This window comes from Pelodiscus sinensis, chromosome 2 (genome assembly GCF_052426305.1).
Source record: "Pelodiscus sinensis isolate ZL-2025 chromosome 2, ASM5242630v1, whole genome shotgun sequence".
Classification (NCBI taxonomy): Eukaryota; Metazoa; Chordata; order Testudines; family Trionychidae; genus Pelodiscus; species Pelodiscus sinensis.
In genome coordinates, this window is record NC_143053.1 from 80813894 (window position 1) to 80830859 (window position 16966).

The 16966-nt window shown below is 49.6% G+C and overlaps 1 protein-coding gene across 10 annotated transcripts in view; it reads right to left on the reverse strand.

Moving 5' to 3' along the window:
* Positions 1 to 16966, reverse strand: part of GREB1L (GREB1 like retinoic acid receptor coactivator) — a 223253-nt gene that overhangs the window by 26603 nt on the left and 179684 nt on the right. For all 10 annotated transcript variants that reach the window (XM_075920892.2, XM_089776291.1, XM_089776295.1 and 7 more), the window contains 4 exons: positions 15878 to 15993; positions 15194 to 15438; positions 12470 to 13029; positions 11302 to 11404 (listed from right to left, as the gene is read on the reverse strand). In XM_075920892.2, coding sequence (XP_075777007.2) covers positions 11302 to 11404; positions 12470 to 13029; positions 15194 to 15438; positions 15878 to 15993 — 1024 coding nt within the window. The remainder of the gene's footprint in view (positions 1 to 11301; positions 11405 to 12469; positions 13030 to 15193; positions 15439 to 15877; positions 15994 to 16966) is intronic.

Below are 16966 nucleotides of genomic sequence, written 5' to 3' on the forward strand. Positions count from 1 at the left end.
TTGTTTGTGTCATTGAACAGGGATTCAAAAATAAAAGACATTTTTGTGTCAAACATGCAAACCAAAACTGAAATATTAACTCTCATTAAACCATTTAAAAAAATTCTTTGGAAACGAAGCAAGAGTGAACAGGACTGGATTAAGATTATGAAGGGCCTACGGCTAATGAAAAAGAAGGTCCAAAGTATGAAAGAACGGTTACTTACCTTGTAATTGTGATTCTTCGAGATGAGTTGCTCATGTCCATTCCAATTAGGTGTGTACGTGCAGTGTGCATGCGCCGTCAGAAGTTTTTCCCTCAGCAGTACCCTTAGGGCCAGCAGGAGAGCCCCCTGGAGTGATGCCGATATATCGGCCCATATATACCCATTGGCCCCTTCACCCACTCAGTTCCTTCTTACCGGAATACTCCGGAGAGAAGGCGACGGATGGGGATTTGGAATGGACATGAGCAACACATCTCGAAGAATCACAATTACGAGGTAAGTAACCGTTCTTTCTTCTTCAAGTGATTGCTCATGTGCATTCCAATTAAATGACTCCAAAGCAGAACCTATGGAGGAGGGCCGGATGTTGAAGCCACAAAGGAGTGGAGGACCGCCCTGCCCAGGGCAGCATCTTCCCTGGCTTGATGTGTTAGCATGTAGTGATTGGCGAAGGTATGAACAGAGGACCATGTCGCGGCTCTGCAGATGTCCAAGAAACCTACACCATGAAAGCGGTGGAGGCTGCCACGGCTCTTATGGAGTGCGCTCTAAGAGGCGGGGCTGGTATCCCTGCCAGCAGGGCACAGCACTCCTTGATGCAAGTGGCTATCCAGGACGAGATCCTCTGGGAGGACACGGGTTGGCCCCTCGTCCATTCAGCAATGGCCACAAAGAGTTGTGGTGAGTTCCTGAATGGTTTTGTCCTGTCTAAAGAAAAGGCTAGTGCCCTACACACATCTAAAGTGTGTAAAGCTGGTTCTTTCCCAGAAACGTGTGGCTTGGGGTAAAAGACCAGCAGGAAAATATCCTGGGAGGTGTGGAAAGAAGACACCACCTTGGGCAGAAAAGTTAGATGGTAGTGGAGCCTAACCTTGTCTTTGTAAAACACCACATAGGGGGGATCCGAGGTTAAGTGCCCTGAGTTCGGATATTTGCCTGGCAGACACGAGTGCCACCAGGAGACACACCTTATAAGATAGGTATAGGAGGGAGCACATCGCTAATGGTTTGAACAGGGGTCCCATAAGCTTGGAAAGGACCAGGTTTAGGTCCCGCTGGGGGATGGGCTGGCAGACATGTGGGTAGAGCCTGTCCAACCCTTTCAGAAACTTGTTGACCATTGGGTTAGCAAACAGGGTTTCCCTCCCTTCCCCTGGGTGCAAGGCCGAGATGGCCGCCAAGTGAACCTTGATGGAGGAGAGGTCCTGGTGCCTGAGATCCAACAGGTAACCCAAGATCAGGGAGTTTGTAGCCCGCCATGGGTCCACCCCCTTCTGGGAAGCCCAGATGCAGAACTGCCTCCACTTAGCAAGGTACGTGGTCCTAATGGAGGGCTTCCTGCTACCCAGCAGAACTTCCTGAACCCGTTCTGAGCACCGAAGCTCCTCCACCGTCAACCACGGAGCTTCCACTCTGTCAAGTGCAGCAAGTGCAGGACCAGTCCGAGTCCTGAGATATCAGTGCAGCAAGCGGAGCCTGCCCAAGTCCTGAGATATCAGGTCTGGAAGCAGCGGAAGGGTCATGGGTCTCTCAAATGACAGGTGGAGGAGGGTTGAGAACCAGTGTTGCCTGGGCCATGCGGGGGCGATTAGAATCAAGGATGCCCTGAAATTCCCGCACTCTGAGGAGGACCCTGTGAATTAGCAAGAATGGCGGGAAGGCAAACAGCAGGCCATGCAGCCAGGGGAGGAGAAGAGCATCTCCCAGGGAACCCTGCCCCTGCCCCATGAGAGAGCAGAACCGAGGGCACTTCTTGTTCCGCCCTGTGGCAAATAGGTCTAGATGGGGAGACCCCCATGCACAGAAGACAGATTGAGCTACATCCCACTTCAGAGACCATTTGTGTCCCACAAAAGATCTGCTCAGCATGTCTGCCAGGACGCTTTGGGAACCCAGGAGGTACAAAGCCATCGGGTGGATATCAGCCCCGATGCAGAGGTCCCACAGGCCAATTGCTTCCAAGCACAGGTGAGAAGAACGAGCCCCGCCCTGCTTGTTTATATACACCACCGCTGTCATGTTGTCTGACAGGATGAGGACAGTCCTGCCCCTGAGGTGGAGAAGGAAAACCACACAAGCCAGTCGGACTGCCCGGAGCTCCCTGATGTTGATATGCAGGGAGATTTTGTCCGCAGACCACATACCTTGCATGTGTAGGTCTCCTAAATGGGCTCCCACGTCGGTGGCCAATGCGTCCCTGACAAGGCGAGTGGACAGTACTGGTCTGGAGAATGGGACCCTCACGTAGACCTCCACCTGGTGGGTCCACCAGTCCAATGCAAAGAGAACAGGTGCAGGAACCATCACCACTCTGTCCCAAGAGTGGACGGCCAGGTTGTGGACTCACGAGTGCCACATCTGTAGTGGGCACACACGCAGTCTGGCATGCTGCAGGCGGCCATGAGGCCCAGGAGACGCATGCAAGTCTGGGCGGTAGTCACTGGAAAATTCTGGAGCTCCCTGACTTCCGTCTCTATTGTGCGCTGGGTAGAGAGGCTCTTGCTGGGTAGAAAGTCCAGGTTGACACCCACAAGCTCTATTATTGGGGTGGGAGTTAGAGTTGATTTGTCCAGATTTACCAGGAGGCCTAAGTCGCCGAAGAGTATGCGGACTATGGTGATGTCAGCTCTCACCTGAGTCTCCAAGTCCCGCCTCAGGAGCCAGTCGTCTAGGTAAGGGAACACCGGGATGCCCCTTTTCCTGAGCACGGCGGCCACCACCGCCATGCATTTGGTGAAGACCCGAGGGGCCATAGAAATACCAAAGGGGAGGGCCGTGAATTCGTAGTGGTCCGGGCCCACAGTAAATCAGAGGAATCTGCGGTGGTGGGAGGCGACTGAAATGTGAAAGTAAGCATCTTTTAAGTCAAGGGCAGCGTACCAGTCTCTGGGGGCTAACGAGGGAATTAAGGACGATGCCAGTGTTACCATTTTGAATTTTGCTTTAGCGATGAAGGAGTTGAGAGCTCTGAGGTCTAGGATGGAACGGAGGCCCCCTTTGGCCTTTGGGGCCAGAAAGTAACGGGAATAGAACCCCCTCCCCCGAAACTCAGGGGGAACATACTCTACCACCCCTATCGTAAGGAGATGTTGGACTTCCTCTTGAAGCAGAGGCTCGTGAGAGGGGTCCCTGAAAAGCGACTGGGTAGAGGGCTGTGAAGGAGCGGGCGAGAGGAAAGGGATTACATAACCCCTTTCCACTATCTCCAGCACCCATTGGTCTGACATAACAGACTGCCAGGCTTGGAGGAAGCGGGATAAACGGTCCCGGAAAGTTAGTGGGGAGACTGGGAAAAAAGCCCTTCGGGGTCCCATCAAAACCCCTAATGGGGGTCCGGAGGGTTGTTGTGGGGCTCCTGGTTGTTGCCTGGAGCCGGGCGTGGTCGGTGCCTGTTGTTCCTGCCATTACCACTCCTGCTCCTACGATGGGAGAAATCAGGATGTGGAGCCTGAGGGGGCGCTCTAGGAATATTCCTATTTGCGAAAGTGCGCCTCTGGATATCAGGAGTGTGCATGCCCAAGGATTTTAGGGTAGCCCGGGTATACTTGAGGCCATGAAGCCTCTGATCGGTCTGCACAGAGAAGAGCGAAGGGCCCTTTAATGGGAGGTCTTGGAGGGTGTTTTGGAACTCTGGGGGAACCCCAGAAACCTGGAGCCAGGAACTATGGTGTAGGATCACACCTGTGGCCATCACTCGGGCAACGGCATCCGCCACATCGAGAGCTGCCTGGAGTGCTGCTCGGGAGATCACTCTCCCCTCCTCGTGGAGAGTCTTATACTCTGAGTGGGAGTCCCTGCGGAGGAGGTCCGTGAACTTGTCCATGGACGCCCAGGTATTACAGGCGTAATGTAACAAGAGGACCTGCTGATTGGCGATGCGGTACTGGATACCCCCGGATGCGTAGACTTTCCTGCCTAGCAGGTCAGTCTTCTTGGCCTCCCTGTTCTTAGGGGTGGCACCAGGTTGGCCTTGTCTTTCCCTGTGGTTGATGGCTTGTACCACAAGGGAGCCCGGGGGAGGGTGAGAAAACAGGTGCTCATTGCCCTCTTGGGGAACAAAGTACCTCCTTTCGGTTCACTTATCAGTCGGGGGGATAGATGCAGGGGTTTGCCACAAGGCCTTAAAAATTTTGGCTACAGTTTTATTAACTGGAAGAGCCACTCTGGAAGGAGCATCAGAGTGCAGGATGTCTACTATAGGGTCCAAGTCTTTGGACACCTTCTCCGCCTGGACCCCCAGACTTTGGGCCAGGCAGCAGAGAAGGTCCTGGTGGAACCTAGCATCCATGAAGGGCACGGGTGGTGTGGAATCGCCTAAAGCATCGTACGGAGAAGAGGTCAACGACCCCTTCTGGACCTTTCCTACAGAGGCGAACAAGTGCGAGGAACCCAGGGAAGAGGAAAGGGAAGGTTGGCTCACCGGAGCTGTGCTCCCCCCGGAGCCTGGAGACAACTGACCAGGAGGTAGCGTCTGGCCCAAAGTAGGGGACCAGAGGTGTTGCCGAAGGAGGAGCTCATGAGCCTGAGGAGATGGAATCTGGCCTGGGTGGATCTACGCCCTGGCTTTGGTGGTACGCCCAGGGTGTCCAGAATGGCCACTGGCCCAGAAGTTGTGGGGACCATGTTTGCTGAAACATTGGCACCGGAAAAGGCTGTGCCCACTGTTGTTGGTATAGGTGAGGAGGGTGGCGGTGCCAGGAACGGTGCCAAGAGCAGAAGTGTTGCCGCAAATGGGACCGGGAACCCCTTGAGGACCAGGTGATTCCGCCTCAGAGTCAGACGAATACTCCGAGGCAGACCAAGGTGGAGCTGACGCAGTTGCTGATGAAGCTATCACCTGTCTTGCCATGGATTCCGGCTTGCTGCAGTGCCGAGGCGGAGGTGGTGGCATGGTGGTGCGGGCCACCTGGACTGGTAGCGGTGCCGAATGATGGTGCCGCGCCAAGTCCGGTGCCATGTCCTGGGCTGGCAGCAAGGGTAAGGATGTCTGGGTGGCAGGTGCTGTGAGCGGTGCCGCTGGGATCAGTAGGGGTGGTTGCTGGCCTCCAACCTCCTGCACTGGACCTTCAGATGCCCTGGAAGGGGGTCGGTGCCAATTCTCCTCGTGCCACCTGGAGGGTGTCAGGGTGAGATGAGGAAAGGAAGAGGAGTCAATGAGGATCCTCGCTGCCTCTAAGGCATCCGGCGTGCACCACTCTCAAAAGCATCCAGAAAACTCCATCCCAAGTCCTGTTGTGTCCCTTCTCTGCTCTGTGGAGATAGGATACTGGATGGGAGAGGGGGCACCTTGACATCAGCACCCCTCATCTCCCTCCCCATCCTGCACAGCAAGCAGGGGGCTCCTGAGGGGACAGCTCCAATGCAAGGGGCAGGAGATGCACAGCAGTGGGGGAAGGAACAGCTGACCTTCCGGCCCTTGATAGCCACTTGGCCAAACCAGTCAGGATCACCTTTCAGAGGCTCAAAGATCTACCAGTAGATCCCAATCTTCTGGTTGGTGACCACTGGCCTAGGCAATGAAGTGCTCGGCTGTCAGAGGATGAATATTGCAACATTCCCCATCCTGCTCACCTCTTTCAACCTTGTGTTTCTATCCTCAGCTCTTCACATGGCACAGTGCAAAGCCAAGCCCGTCTGCAGGTGTTTCCCCCAGCTATGGACTCTACAGCACTCTCCCTGTTCCACTCTTGACTGCAGTCTGGGAGGCAGTCAGTTTTTATTATGTAAAAAAACCACTCTGGTGTAAAAGCCACCGAAGTAGAGGAAGTAATAGTGGGAAAATTACATTGGGTGGCATTGTATTGTAGGCTGTCTTGCTCTAAAAGCTGCCTCCCAGCGTTGCACTGGCTGAGGAAAATGAATCACTGTTTTCCCATTGAACCGAAACATCACTGGGACATGGGCAGTGTATTCACGCTTTATCCCTGGGGGAGAGCTCTCTCAGTGATAAAAAAAAAACCACTCCGAATAAGCATTGGTAGCTTTATCACTGGGAATCATGCTGGCACTTTTCAACACTAAAACATTTATCACTCGGAAAGGTGGTTTTTTTCATACCCCGAATGACTGACGTTTTAGTGCTGAAAATGGCCGTGTAAACACAGTCTTAAGTTTTGAGCTGGGGCAGAAAAAACGAGGACTAACTTCAGGTTTATTCAGTTTTAAGTTTTTGGAATGAAGCCCAAGAGAAATCAAATGTGAAGTACTTTTATGATAGATTGAACTGCTAGAGACCCAGTAAATGGACAGAAAAGACGGTTACCTTTTTCTGTAACTGGGGTTCTTTGAGATGTATCCCTCTTATGCATTCTACATTAAGAGTGCCTGTTTGCCACGTACACTGGTGCTAGAAGTTTTTCCCCTGACAGCACCCATTAGGGCAGTGGTTCTTAAACTTTTTGACCTGTGGCCCACCCCCCTCAATACAAACCTTTCCACATACCATCAGCCAACCACAACGACAAAATGAGTGCAGAAGTGGGCTGAGGGTACAGGGTTTGGCCAGGAGGTAGGGCGCAGGAATGGGGTCTGGGAGGGAGGTTGGGCATAGGAGCAGCTGACAGTGGGGGGCTCGGCTGGGGGGAGGCTGCAGGGTCTCAGTGGGGACGTGTTCACCAGGGATGGAGGTTCTGGGTCTGGGCATGAAGAAAATGGGGGAGCTAAGCTGGTTTCACTCTCCCCACCACTGCCCGGTGTCCATGGCCTCCCACTGCTCCCATTGCCCATGACTCTGGCTAATGGAAACAGCAGGGAAAGCCATCCATGCGCAGCTGTTCCCCCAGCCGGGGGGGAGGAAAAGTGGCAGTGCACAGAGCCACTTGCTCTCCCCATGAACTGGATCCAGCAGTAAGGCTCGGGGATTTCTCCCTCCCACCCTCAACTCCCCACAGCAGAAAGCCTGCACTGGCGCTGCAACCTCTTGCTGGGGGGGGGGCTCTGAGGTTGGAGCACCACCATGGGCTTCCCGCTGTAGGTGAAGGGGGCTGAGCTCGAGCCGCACCCCACTTGCATGGACCGTAGTTTGAGAACCGTTTCCATAGGGGAGCACCTGTGGTGCGGGTGATGGCAGTGAAGGTGTGAGCCAATGACCATGTAGCTGCCTGGCAAATGTCCTGGACCGTTGCTGAAGAGGACTGTGCCCCAGTTGAATGAGCTCCCATAATCAGCAGTAGGAGAATCCCCACTAGATCACAGCCAGTGCAGATGCATGAGGTAATCCAGCTTAAAATTCTATGGGTGGAAACAGGCTGGTCCCTCATCTGCTCTGCCTTAGAGAGGAACAGTTGCATAGATTTCCTGGATGGCTTAGTCTAGTCTAGGTAAAAGGCCAGGGCCTGTCTCAAACTAATATGCGAAGGTGTCTTTCCTCACTCGATCCCACCTGGACCAGAACTGGGGACATCAGCAGTTCTGCCTGGTTGCAAATAGATCCACTCAGGGAGTGCCCTACTTCTGGAAGATCATATGGGCCACCTCCGCGTGCAGTGTCCACTCATTGTGAGACAAGAAATGTCGGCTCAAGTGACCCAGAGAGAGTTCTGGGCACTCAGGAGGTTGCAAATTTCTAGGTCGATGTCATGACTGATACAAAAGTCCCACAACTTGAAAGCCTCCAGGAAGAGGGCTGAAGAAAGGGTCTCTCCCCTCCGGTTGATGCAGAACATCCAGGTTGTGTTGTCTGCGAGGACTCTGACAACCCTGTCTTCCAGACGAGACTGTTAGTCTGTGCACGCAAGATGGACTGCCCTGAGTTCCTTGACATTTATGTGCAATGTCATTTCTTCTGGACACCACAGGCCTTGGGTCTTGACATCTCCGAGATGAGCACCCCCCGCTGAGATCCAGTGCATCCAACACTAGCTCAGTGTAGGATGACGACCCTGGAATAGGACTCTTTGAAGGGCGTTCATCAGATCAACCCATCATTGAAGAGAGGCAAGTACAGTCTTGGGAATGGTGAGAACCTTGTCCAAATAATCTCTCGAATGGGAGAAGACGAGGCCAGCCACGTCTGCAGAAGACTCATATGAAGTCTGGCATATCGTACAATATAAATGAATGATACCGTGTGCCCAAAGAGAAGTAGGCACATTGTGGCGGTCATCATGAGGAACCTGGAGACCTCCCCAATTAAGTCTGTTAGGGCTCTGAACTGTTCCACGGGAAGGAATACCCTGGCAGTTACAGAGTAGAGTACCATCCCAATTATTCCATCTTCTGTATCAGTATTAACATGGATTTCTTGTCATTTGTCAACAGGCCTAGAGCATGGTACACGGACAGCAGGAATGTCATGTGACTCTGCACCTGGGACTTGAAGCTGCCCTTGAACGGCCAATCATCAAGGTCTGGGAAGATCTGGAAATCCTGATGCCTGAGGTAACCCGCCACCATCAACATGCATTTGATGAAAACCAAGGGCGGTGTCGACAGGCCAAATGGGAGGACTGCAAATCAGTAGGGCTCTTGATCTACCATGAAATGGAGGAAATGCCTATGGCCCGCAAAGATGGGAATATGGAAGTATGCATCCTGAAGATCCAAGGCAAAGTATCAGCCTCCGGGATCCAGACAGGGGATGACTGAAGCCTGAGCGACCATATGAAACTTTAGTCATGCTAGGAAATGGGTTAAGTCTCACAGGTCCAGAATAGACCTAAGGCTTCCCTTGATCTTGGGAATAAGGACATAATGTGAATGGAAGCCCCTGTTTCTATGATCCACAGAGACCCTTACGCTACTTGCAGCTGTACGAGCTGTTGCACCTCTTGTTCAAGAAAATACTCATGAGAGAGGTCCCTGAAGAGCGACGGGGAAGAAGGGCAGTTAGGGGGAAGGAAGTAACTGGAGGGCATAGTCCTGGGAGACAATACAGAGGACTAAGGCAGCCCAAAGTTATCAATGCCAATGTTGGGGAAAAAACAGAAAGGCAGTTGGAGGGGGGTGCAGAAGGTCTGGATTGACTGTGCAGACTGGTGAAGTTGCTCATTTCATGAAAGTGGGCGCTTGATAGCCTGCTTGCCCTACAGGGGCCAGGCGGTGAGGCTGGCTGAGGCAGGCAAAAGGAGAGCTTCTGAATGGAGTCCTGCTCTGGGGATGGAGACCCAGTGGGACTGAGCACAGGCTTGCTGCATGACTGGGGAGTCATGGGAGTGTGGGTGGCTAGCACTGACAGAGTTAGTATCTCTTGCACTGGCTGCAAGGCCTCCAGCATGGAGGACACCAAAATGTGGCTAAGGGTCCTGCTCAAGGCCAGCACAGAATGGGTTGAGCTGCTCCATTGACCTTGGCCCTGCGAGCCAGAACGGCCCGAGAGCTGCCCAACATGGGTCTATGAGCCTCTGTAGACTTTATTTTGCTGTTTATGGGATGGGGGTGAACCACCTCATACTGTCCTCTTCAGCTTCTTGCTAGTGCCAAAGAGTGGTGCTGGCCGATAGACAGTACTGCAGGAGCATTGAGCATGGAGGCCTTGGTGCTGAGTCAGATTGGTGTGCCAGTGCTGGAGTCAAGGCTGATTCCATAAGGAAGCATGCAGACGAACATCCCGCTCTTTTTTGGTCCTTGGTCTGAAGGATTTGCAAATCTTGCACAGGAATTGCATGCAGTGTCTGAGTGAATCTCTGATATGAGCTTCACCCAGGCACTGCATGCAATTCCTGTGTGGGTCATTGACTAGGATGGGCCATTTGCAGGTATCACAAGGTTTGAAGCCCAGAGACTTGGGCAAGACCCGATTCGGGCAAAAGTCTCCAAGGAGACCAGAGTACTAAATCTACTAGTAACTACCACAATAGAGAACTATCTACACAAACAAGAAACTGTCAAAGAAAAAATTGGAATTCTCTGATTTTTAGCACAATACGATACAGTATTGAACACAGGGCTTCACAAATCTGAAGCTCCTCAATGGAAGGTACCGTAGAAGTTCAAGTACTGCTATCCAGAATGGGATGTTGTGTTTTGTCTTCCCTACGAATGTGTGGAAATTCATTCCTTACACATGGGAAAGGCAATAGTTCTGGCTGGAGCTGAACAGAGCATGTGCAGGTCCTGTGCAAGCTTCCCACCCTACCACTCTGGTGCTGCCTCTTCCCCCCACCATCGTCTTGCTCTGCACCCTGACAGGCACACACCAATTGCCCAGACATTGGACCCAGCACATAGAAAATGGGCCTGGGTTTGAATCTCAGAGTCTGTCCTTTCACTCACCAGACTTTCTAAGTACCTGTCCCTATGGCATCTGGATTTTGAAATCAAGGCTGGGATAGGTCTGAGGGGAGTCGGACAGAGCCCCAGCCACTCCTTGCAGGGGAAGAGGAAATTCTGTCCTCTCCTACCTCTAGCCCAGTTGGGACTAACAGCTGATCCCAGCTCAGGGTATGAGTCACTGGCTTAGGTGTCTTCAGCCCAGTGATTTACCACTATGCCAGCTGCTATGGATGTTTGAAATGATGTACCTGCACTTCTAAGGAGTGGTGTAAGACAGCTCTTACATCTTCCCTCTGCTCCCTGTCCAAAAGTCATTTTCTGCAGGGAACCAAAGAAATCTGGGAGGAAGAGGGAGACATGAATTCTGAACAGATGCAGGGACACAGAATTTCCCCAGAAGTAAAGAAAGAGCGAGAAAATTGTTCTCTTTAACCTCTGAGGATAGGATAAGTAGCAATGGGTTTTAATTGCAGCAAGGGTGGTTTAGATTGACCATCAGGGGAAAAAATCCTATCAAAGTAGATAAGCACTGGAATAAATTGCCTAGGGAGGTTGTGGACTCTCTGTCACTAGATTTAACACGGGTCCTACAATTGACAGATAATTGCTTTTGCTGTTATATATACCTTGGATTCTGTAATTTCCACTCTAACTCATCTGATGAAGTGGGTTTTACTCACAAAAGCTCATGGTCCTATGTATTTGTTAGCTCCTAAGATGCTTGTTTTTAAAGTTACAGACTAATACAGCTACCCCTTTTAGACTTTTGAAAGAGCAGGTTAGAGTAGACAAACCAACCAGTTATGCATCCAACTTATAGTAGTGCCATTCTATTTTACTGAAGAAAATTTCTGCACACGAGGTTCTGAGAACTAGTACTTACTAGTATTAATTTCTTCTTCATCATACACATCTACCTCCAGCAATCTGATCAGCATGCGAAAGAGAATCCTAAGGAATTGCAAGTAAGACCCAGTTTTTCCCACCTACAACAAAAAATAACAACAATAAACAGAAAATTTAGCATTAAAGGAGGGCTACATTTGAAACAGATACATTGGGCTTTTCTTCTCTTATATGGCTATTCCAGTGCTAGGACAATTTGAATAAGACACTGCCTGTCACAAAAAAAAGCCATATGTAAGCCTGCAGGGGTTAAATTTGTATTCCTCTAGGCCAGCTATGAGCCCGGCTGGTGAAAACACCAGGTGTTCTTTATCAGACGGCCTTCAACAGCTCCAACTCCCCTTGCTTGCTAGCTGACAATAGAGTATGGGATAAAGAATATGACCTCGGCTCTCAGCCCCGTGGGAACGTTGAGAGTGGCATTGGACCAACTCGTGCACACTCAGTAAGTTAACAGCTAAGGTTTAAGATCACTGGGAATCCTACCCCGCTAGGAGTTCCCACCAGGGACCTCGACTTTGGAGACTGTACTAGATCTCTCAGTGGGAGCCACGTCCACTGAAGCCTGGTGTGAGGTGACCGGAACAGAACTCTCAACAGACTAAATGGGCGTAAGCATTTCCAAGTGCCTGTTACTCTTATATGCATTGTCTGCCTATGCTTATTTGTATTCCTTTGCAGTAGCTGTGTAACCATCTGGCAGTGTTAAGCCTGTAATAGTAGTGATGTAGTGAGATTAATAAAAGCAATTATCTATCCCTAATCAATTCTGTCTTGAAGCAAATCCACAACCCTGTTGAGCCCTGGCCCTGTGACCAGACACTGCCAAACAGGAACTTAGATACAAATTCTGCTCTCATTTGCACTGGTGCAATCCCATTGATTAAAAATGGGATAGCAGTTAAAAAGATCAAATTGAGAAGTGGTTAAGATCGTTTCATGCCAGCCATGGCTTCTGAGCAGATATGAAAGCATCTTTGACAATTCCAAATACATTCTCCAAAAAGCACTCTCAGGAGCTATTGCTGCATGGACTTTTAAAGATTAAAACAGTGTCCTCAGTTTTTAGCTAACACTAGCCCTTTTTGTTTTCCCTAAAAACTCTATACTGATACAATTACCCAAGATGGGGACAACTCTCTTACTTGCGGGGGTCCTGTCAGAAGCAGACGTCGTGGGTGATAACTTCTAGAGCTAGCAGTTTCGCTCTGATTGTTGTAATCTGCATGGTGTTGCCTGGCTGTGGTCCACTGCCTGTAGTAAAGAGACTGCTCCTCACCGTTCATGTCTTTGTGAAGGAAAGGTCTCAAAGAGCTCAGCCAAGACACATCGGCATGAGGCAAAAGAGAAGATGAGGAAGGCAAGTGCCCACTTTTCTGTGAGCCAAGGAGACAATAGGCAGCTTTAGACAAGATGACAATGCGTGGCAGTGCTGCCCGCAGGATCTTGCACTCCTTGACAGACTGGCTGGGCCACCGGAATGTCCGGGCTACAGAAGAAGAGGATAATTTAGAAGTGGTGCTGCTTGCCATCTGGTTGCCCAGAGAGTCACATTCTTGCTTCAAGGTCTCTCCAGCAGTGAATCTTGGATAAGTACCTTCATCAACTGAACTAACCGCCACGTTCTGAAAGTTAAGGGATGCTGGTGGCTTCTGAGATTTGTCTGCGGCACTGGAGGAGCTCACGCCATTTTCAGCTATTGAACCTGGTGGAATGAAGCAAGAAATAACAAACAAACTCTCATTGAGACTGCTCAGTAAATACAACTAAGAATGACTCCATTTGCTGTCCGCTATGGTGCCTAGAAATCATCAATTGGTTGGCGTTCATGTAATTCTACTGAAGTCAACAGAATTACGGGTTATGCATTGATTGATGGATCTGGACCTATTTCTCTTCATCACCATATCCCCGGGGGAAAAACCATTCTACCAAATTAAAAGGTATCAGTAGTACTGTCTTCTGAACCCCAGCGTACATTGCCTCCTATGGGCCATGCTCACATTTAGGGACTAGAAAAAGCAACTGTGACAGACAGGGCTGTGCTGGTTCGGCTGGGGAGCCCAGACCAGTATAGAGGTGGCTTTCTCTGCCACCCCGTCATCGGGCTACCCTGATAAGTGAGTGATTTCTGCCAAGGGTGGTGTGGCCCCCGAACAGGGTCACCTAAATGGGTGATCTGTGGATTCCGAGCCACAAAACAATCAGTCCATGACCTTGCAGCCTCCTGATGGGGCAGGTGATAGTTATTTGCGGCAATCAAGCTGCAGCCCCCAGGACGGGGCAAAGTAAGCAAGTAGCTACAGTCTTGTGGCCTGCAGGCTGGGGCACCAAAACAAACTAGCAGTCTTGGGGAATTAGCCCCCTTATCAAGGTGACGACAAGGCAAGTGAACAGCCAGTCTACAGGCCTCGTGACTTTCTCGGCTGGGACGTAGGTCAGGCAGCTCCCTCAACAGTTGTGGCTCAGTTTCCACAGTGGTTTCCACAGCCAGTGGCTAGCCCAGATACCTGAGCTTTGCCACCAGGGGTGTTGTAGGTACTTCTGCAAGAGCTAGCTGTGTACTCCCTTCCTCTTCCATGTCCCTCTCCAATTAACTGCCTGGGGCTGCCTTCTTTTATCTGAGTTCTCCACATACAGCACACACAGTGGATAAGAAGGGGTGTGGCCTCCTGAACACACATTACTTGGCCTGCCCATGGTGGCTCAGCATAGGGCTGGTACACCCTGTCATAGAAAGACAGCCTTCAAGTTATCGTATGTGAGGAAGACTCAGTAGGTGGCAAAGGCTCTACTCAATTGACTAAAGGCAGAAAAGAAGGACACAGTAGGGAGAGCTGAGATTTTGCCTGGGGGAAAAGTGTCTAGATTTCACCCTATAAAAAGAGTCTCTCTGTGGTGCCTCTCCAAGCTGGGCCCAGTCCTCTTTCCACACCCAGTTACCTCCACAGAGCTGACCCAGCTCAGGCCAGAGCCTCTTAGTCCTTGCAGTGGGCATAACTCTTACTTATTTTGTTGGGGTAGAGGGGAGCAAAAGTTCAGACTCCGAACAAGTTTCAAGTGGGATCAAAAAAAGGTCAGGGGTGGCTAGGTAGCAGCTTTACTTGAAGCAGGTAGCCAGGTCAGTCTCTCCCTACCGAGTTTACCTCTGGGTTTGCTGGACTCCTCACAGATCTGGCGTGGGGGAGGAGAGGTGTGTCTGGCATAGGTGTTCCTCCTCCTGCTTCAGGAGCCATTCCCTTCTCATGGCTTCCCTCTTGCTGACTGCACATTCCTCCTTTTAAAGCCTTGCTCCCTACCATGCATGACTGGCAGGGGAGGGTTACCCTAGCACAGAGCCTGCCTACTCCTTTGCCTGTCAGTGCAGGGTTTACACACAGTATCAAATATCCATCATAAAAAATGTAAGATGGATCCCTGTACCTTCTGCCTTTATTCAGGACCAGTTCTAACTGTTCTGATGCTCTAAACAAGCAAACACCTTTCCTTTGTAGCACACAGCTATGTCCACACTGGTTATTTTATTTATGTATTTGAATATATAAGATCTTCAGATCCCCCAAAAACTGAAGGTGTGGCAACATTAAGTAAAATTATATTTAAAATAATCACAAATGAGCCACAAGGCTACATTAGCTTAACTTCCCAACCTAGTCCCTTCCCCTCACCCTTGTCAAAAGAATACAGCGTGAAACGTGCACTTTGGCATGAGATAGTTAGACTGATAAGATGCTGCAAATGACTTTTTTATTTTCTAATCTGAAATCAAACACAGCTAATCGCTGACATTTTACTCAATGCTGTTCTCATTTTTTAAAAATGTGATTCAAGCATTACTCTCCAGAGCAAATGTAAAAGCAATAACTGACCTGAGGTTCCAGTGACCACACTGCTGTTACTCTGAGGTCTCTCCAAGTCTATCAGCAGTTCATCAGAGTCATTCTCACTAATGTTAACCTTCTCATGCTCCTTCTCACTCAGGTCAAGAGCTACAATAGACCCTCGAATTGCCTCCTTTGAAACATAGCAGCATGCCAGACCTACTTCTTGCTCTAAGGCAGTGCGAGTTAAATAGCTTGAGTCAATTAGTCGGAGGTCACAGTATTTCAATGACCTAGAGAAACAAACCCAAAAAAGAGGATGTTTTATATTTTCTGGCCTTTAGAGAGTCACTCTCAGCATTAAATAGCTTATATACAATCTGTTTGGAGTCCATTAATCACTGGAAATCTAATTAGTTTAAAATACTCCGCACATGAGCTGTGTTCCTTGGTACTTTGTATAGTTGTTCAGTTAATTATGCAATACAGACACCCTCCCCAAACTAGTTCTTCATCTTTCAGAAACCAATTTTTTTTCACCAAGAAAAATCTTTACCAAAAAGGAAGCCTTTTAAAACAGCAACTTTCATGCAACATTAACAGCAAAATTGTTATTTCCAATCAGTTATTTCCAAATTGTTATTTCCAATCAACTGAAAGTTGTACATTTGTTCTTACAAACATTTTCATTGTTCTTCAGACATTTTCATTGCACATCAATTCAAATGGTACCTAGGGAAAGTTTCTCCTAGAGTGTCCTTGCCAGTGAGGATAACAATGCAAGGCAGGCCTTCTAAATCCTGGTAAGTACGAGGGACCCAATCTTCCTGTTCATTTCCCCTCCAAGCCTGCAAAAAGACAATATTAAATCAAGTCTGGGGTCCATTTTTTTTAAACTTTAATTTTAACCCAGTACTGTAGGTCCTATTTTTAATCTCTGCACATTATTCATTGTAATCAACACTGAAGAGAGGGGACAATCTAAGGGCGATTGTGCATTCTGCATTGTAGCCAACTGTAAAAGCACAACCAGTGCATGGTATTGACACAGTATCACATATCTAGGGGGTGTCTGTCGGTGAATAAGCACACCTACAGTTAATGTGTTGGATTTCTTGTCTGAATAGACACAAACATTCTGAAAGTAGTTTATGGCCAAGGAGAATAATTTCCCCTCCTGTATAAAAAGACCTGCATCCATTTTTGCTTTACTCTTCTACTTAAGGGAATAAAAGTACACTAAAGGCTTGTTTAACCAAACATTATTGTGGAACTGCTGCAGCCACTGTATACTGCTTTAGCATGGATACTACCTATGCTGATGGGAGGGGTTTTTCTATTAGCGTAAGTAACCCACTTCTCCAAGATGCAGTACCTAGGTTGACAAAAAATTCTGTCAACCTAGCACAAAATTCTGTCAAACTTGCACTGTCTGTATCAGGGGCTAGGTCAGTAGTTTATTTTATAGACTCTCAAGAAACATGGCTATGCTGATATAATTTCCCAGTGTACACCGAGTGGCAAACTCTGGGTGTTATGCATGGACTCAGGGGCCAGAAATCCTCACATGTGGATCAGCTCATGACTGAGCCCTTTGGGCTTCACAGTCTTCTTCCACAGAGTAGAATGGCTGGTAGTTTCAACCCCAACTCTGCTCCTCTCCTAGTGCTCTTGTACAGTACAGTACATCTCCCCCATCCCCACTCCTTCCCCTCCCTCCCTGAGCTTGAGTGCCGCAAATGAACTATTTGCCGTGCTCTGGAAGCCCTGGCAGGGTAGAAGAGGAGTTACTGAGCACAGCTGGATAACGTGTGCTAGGTG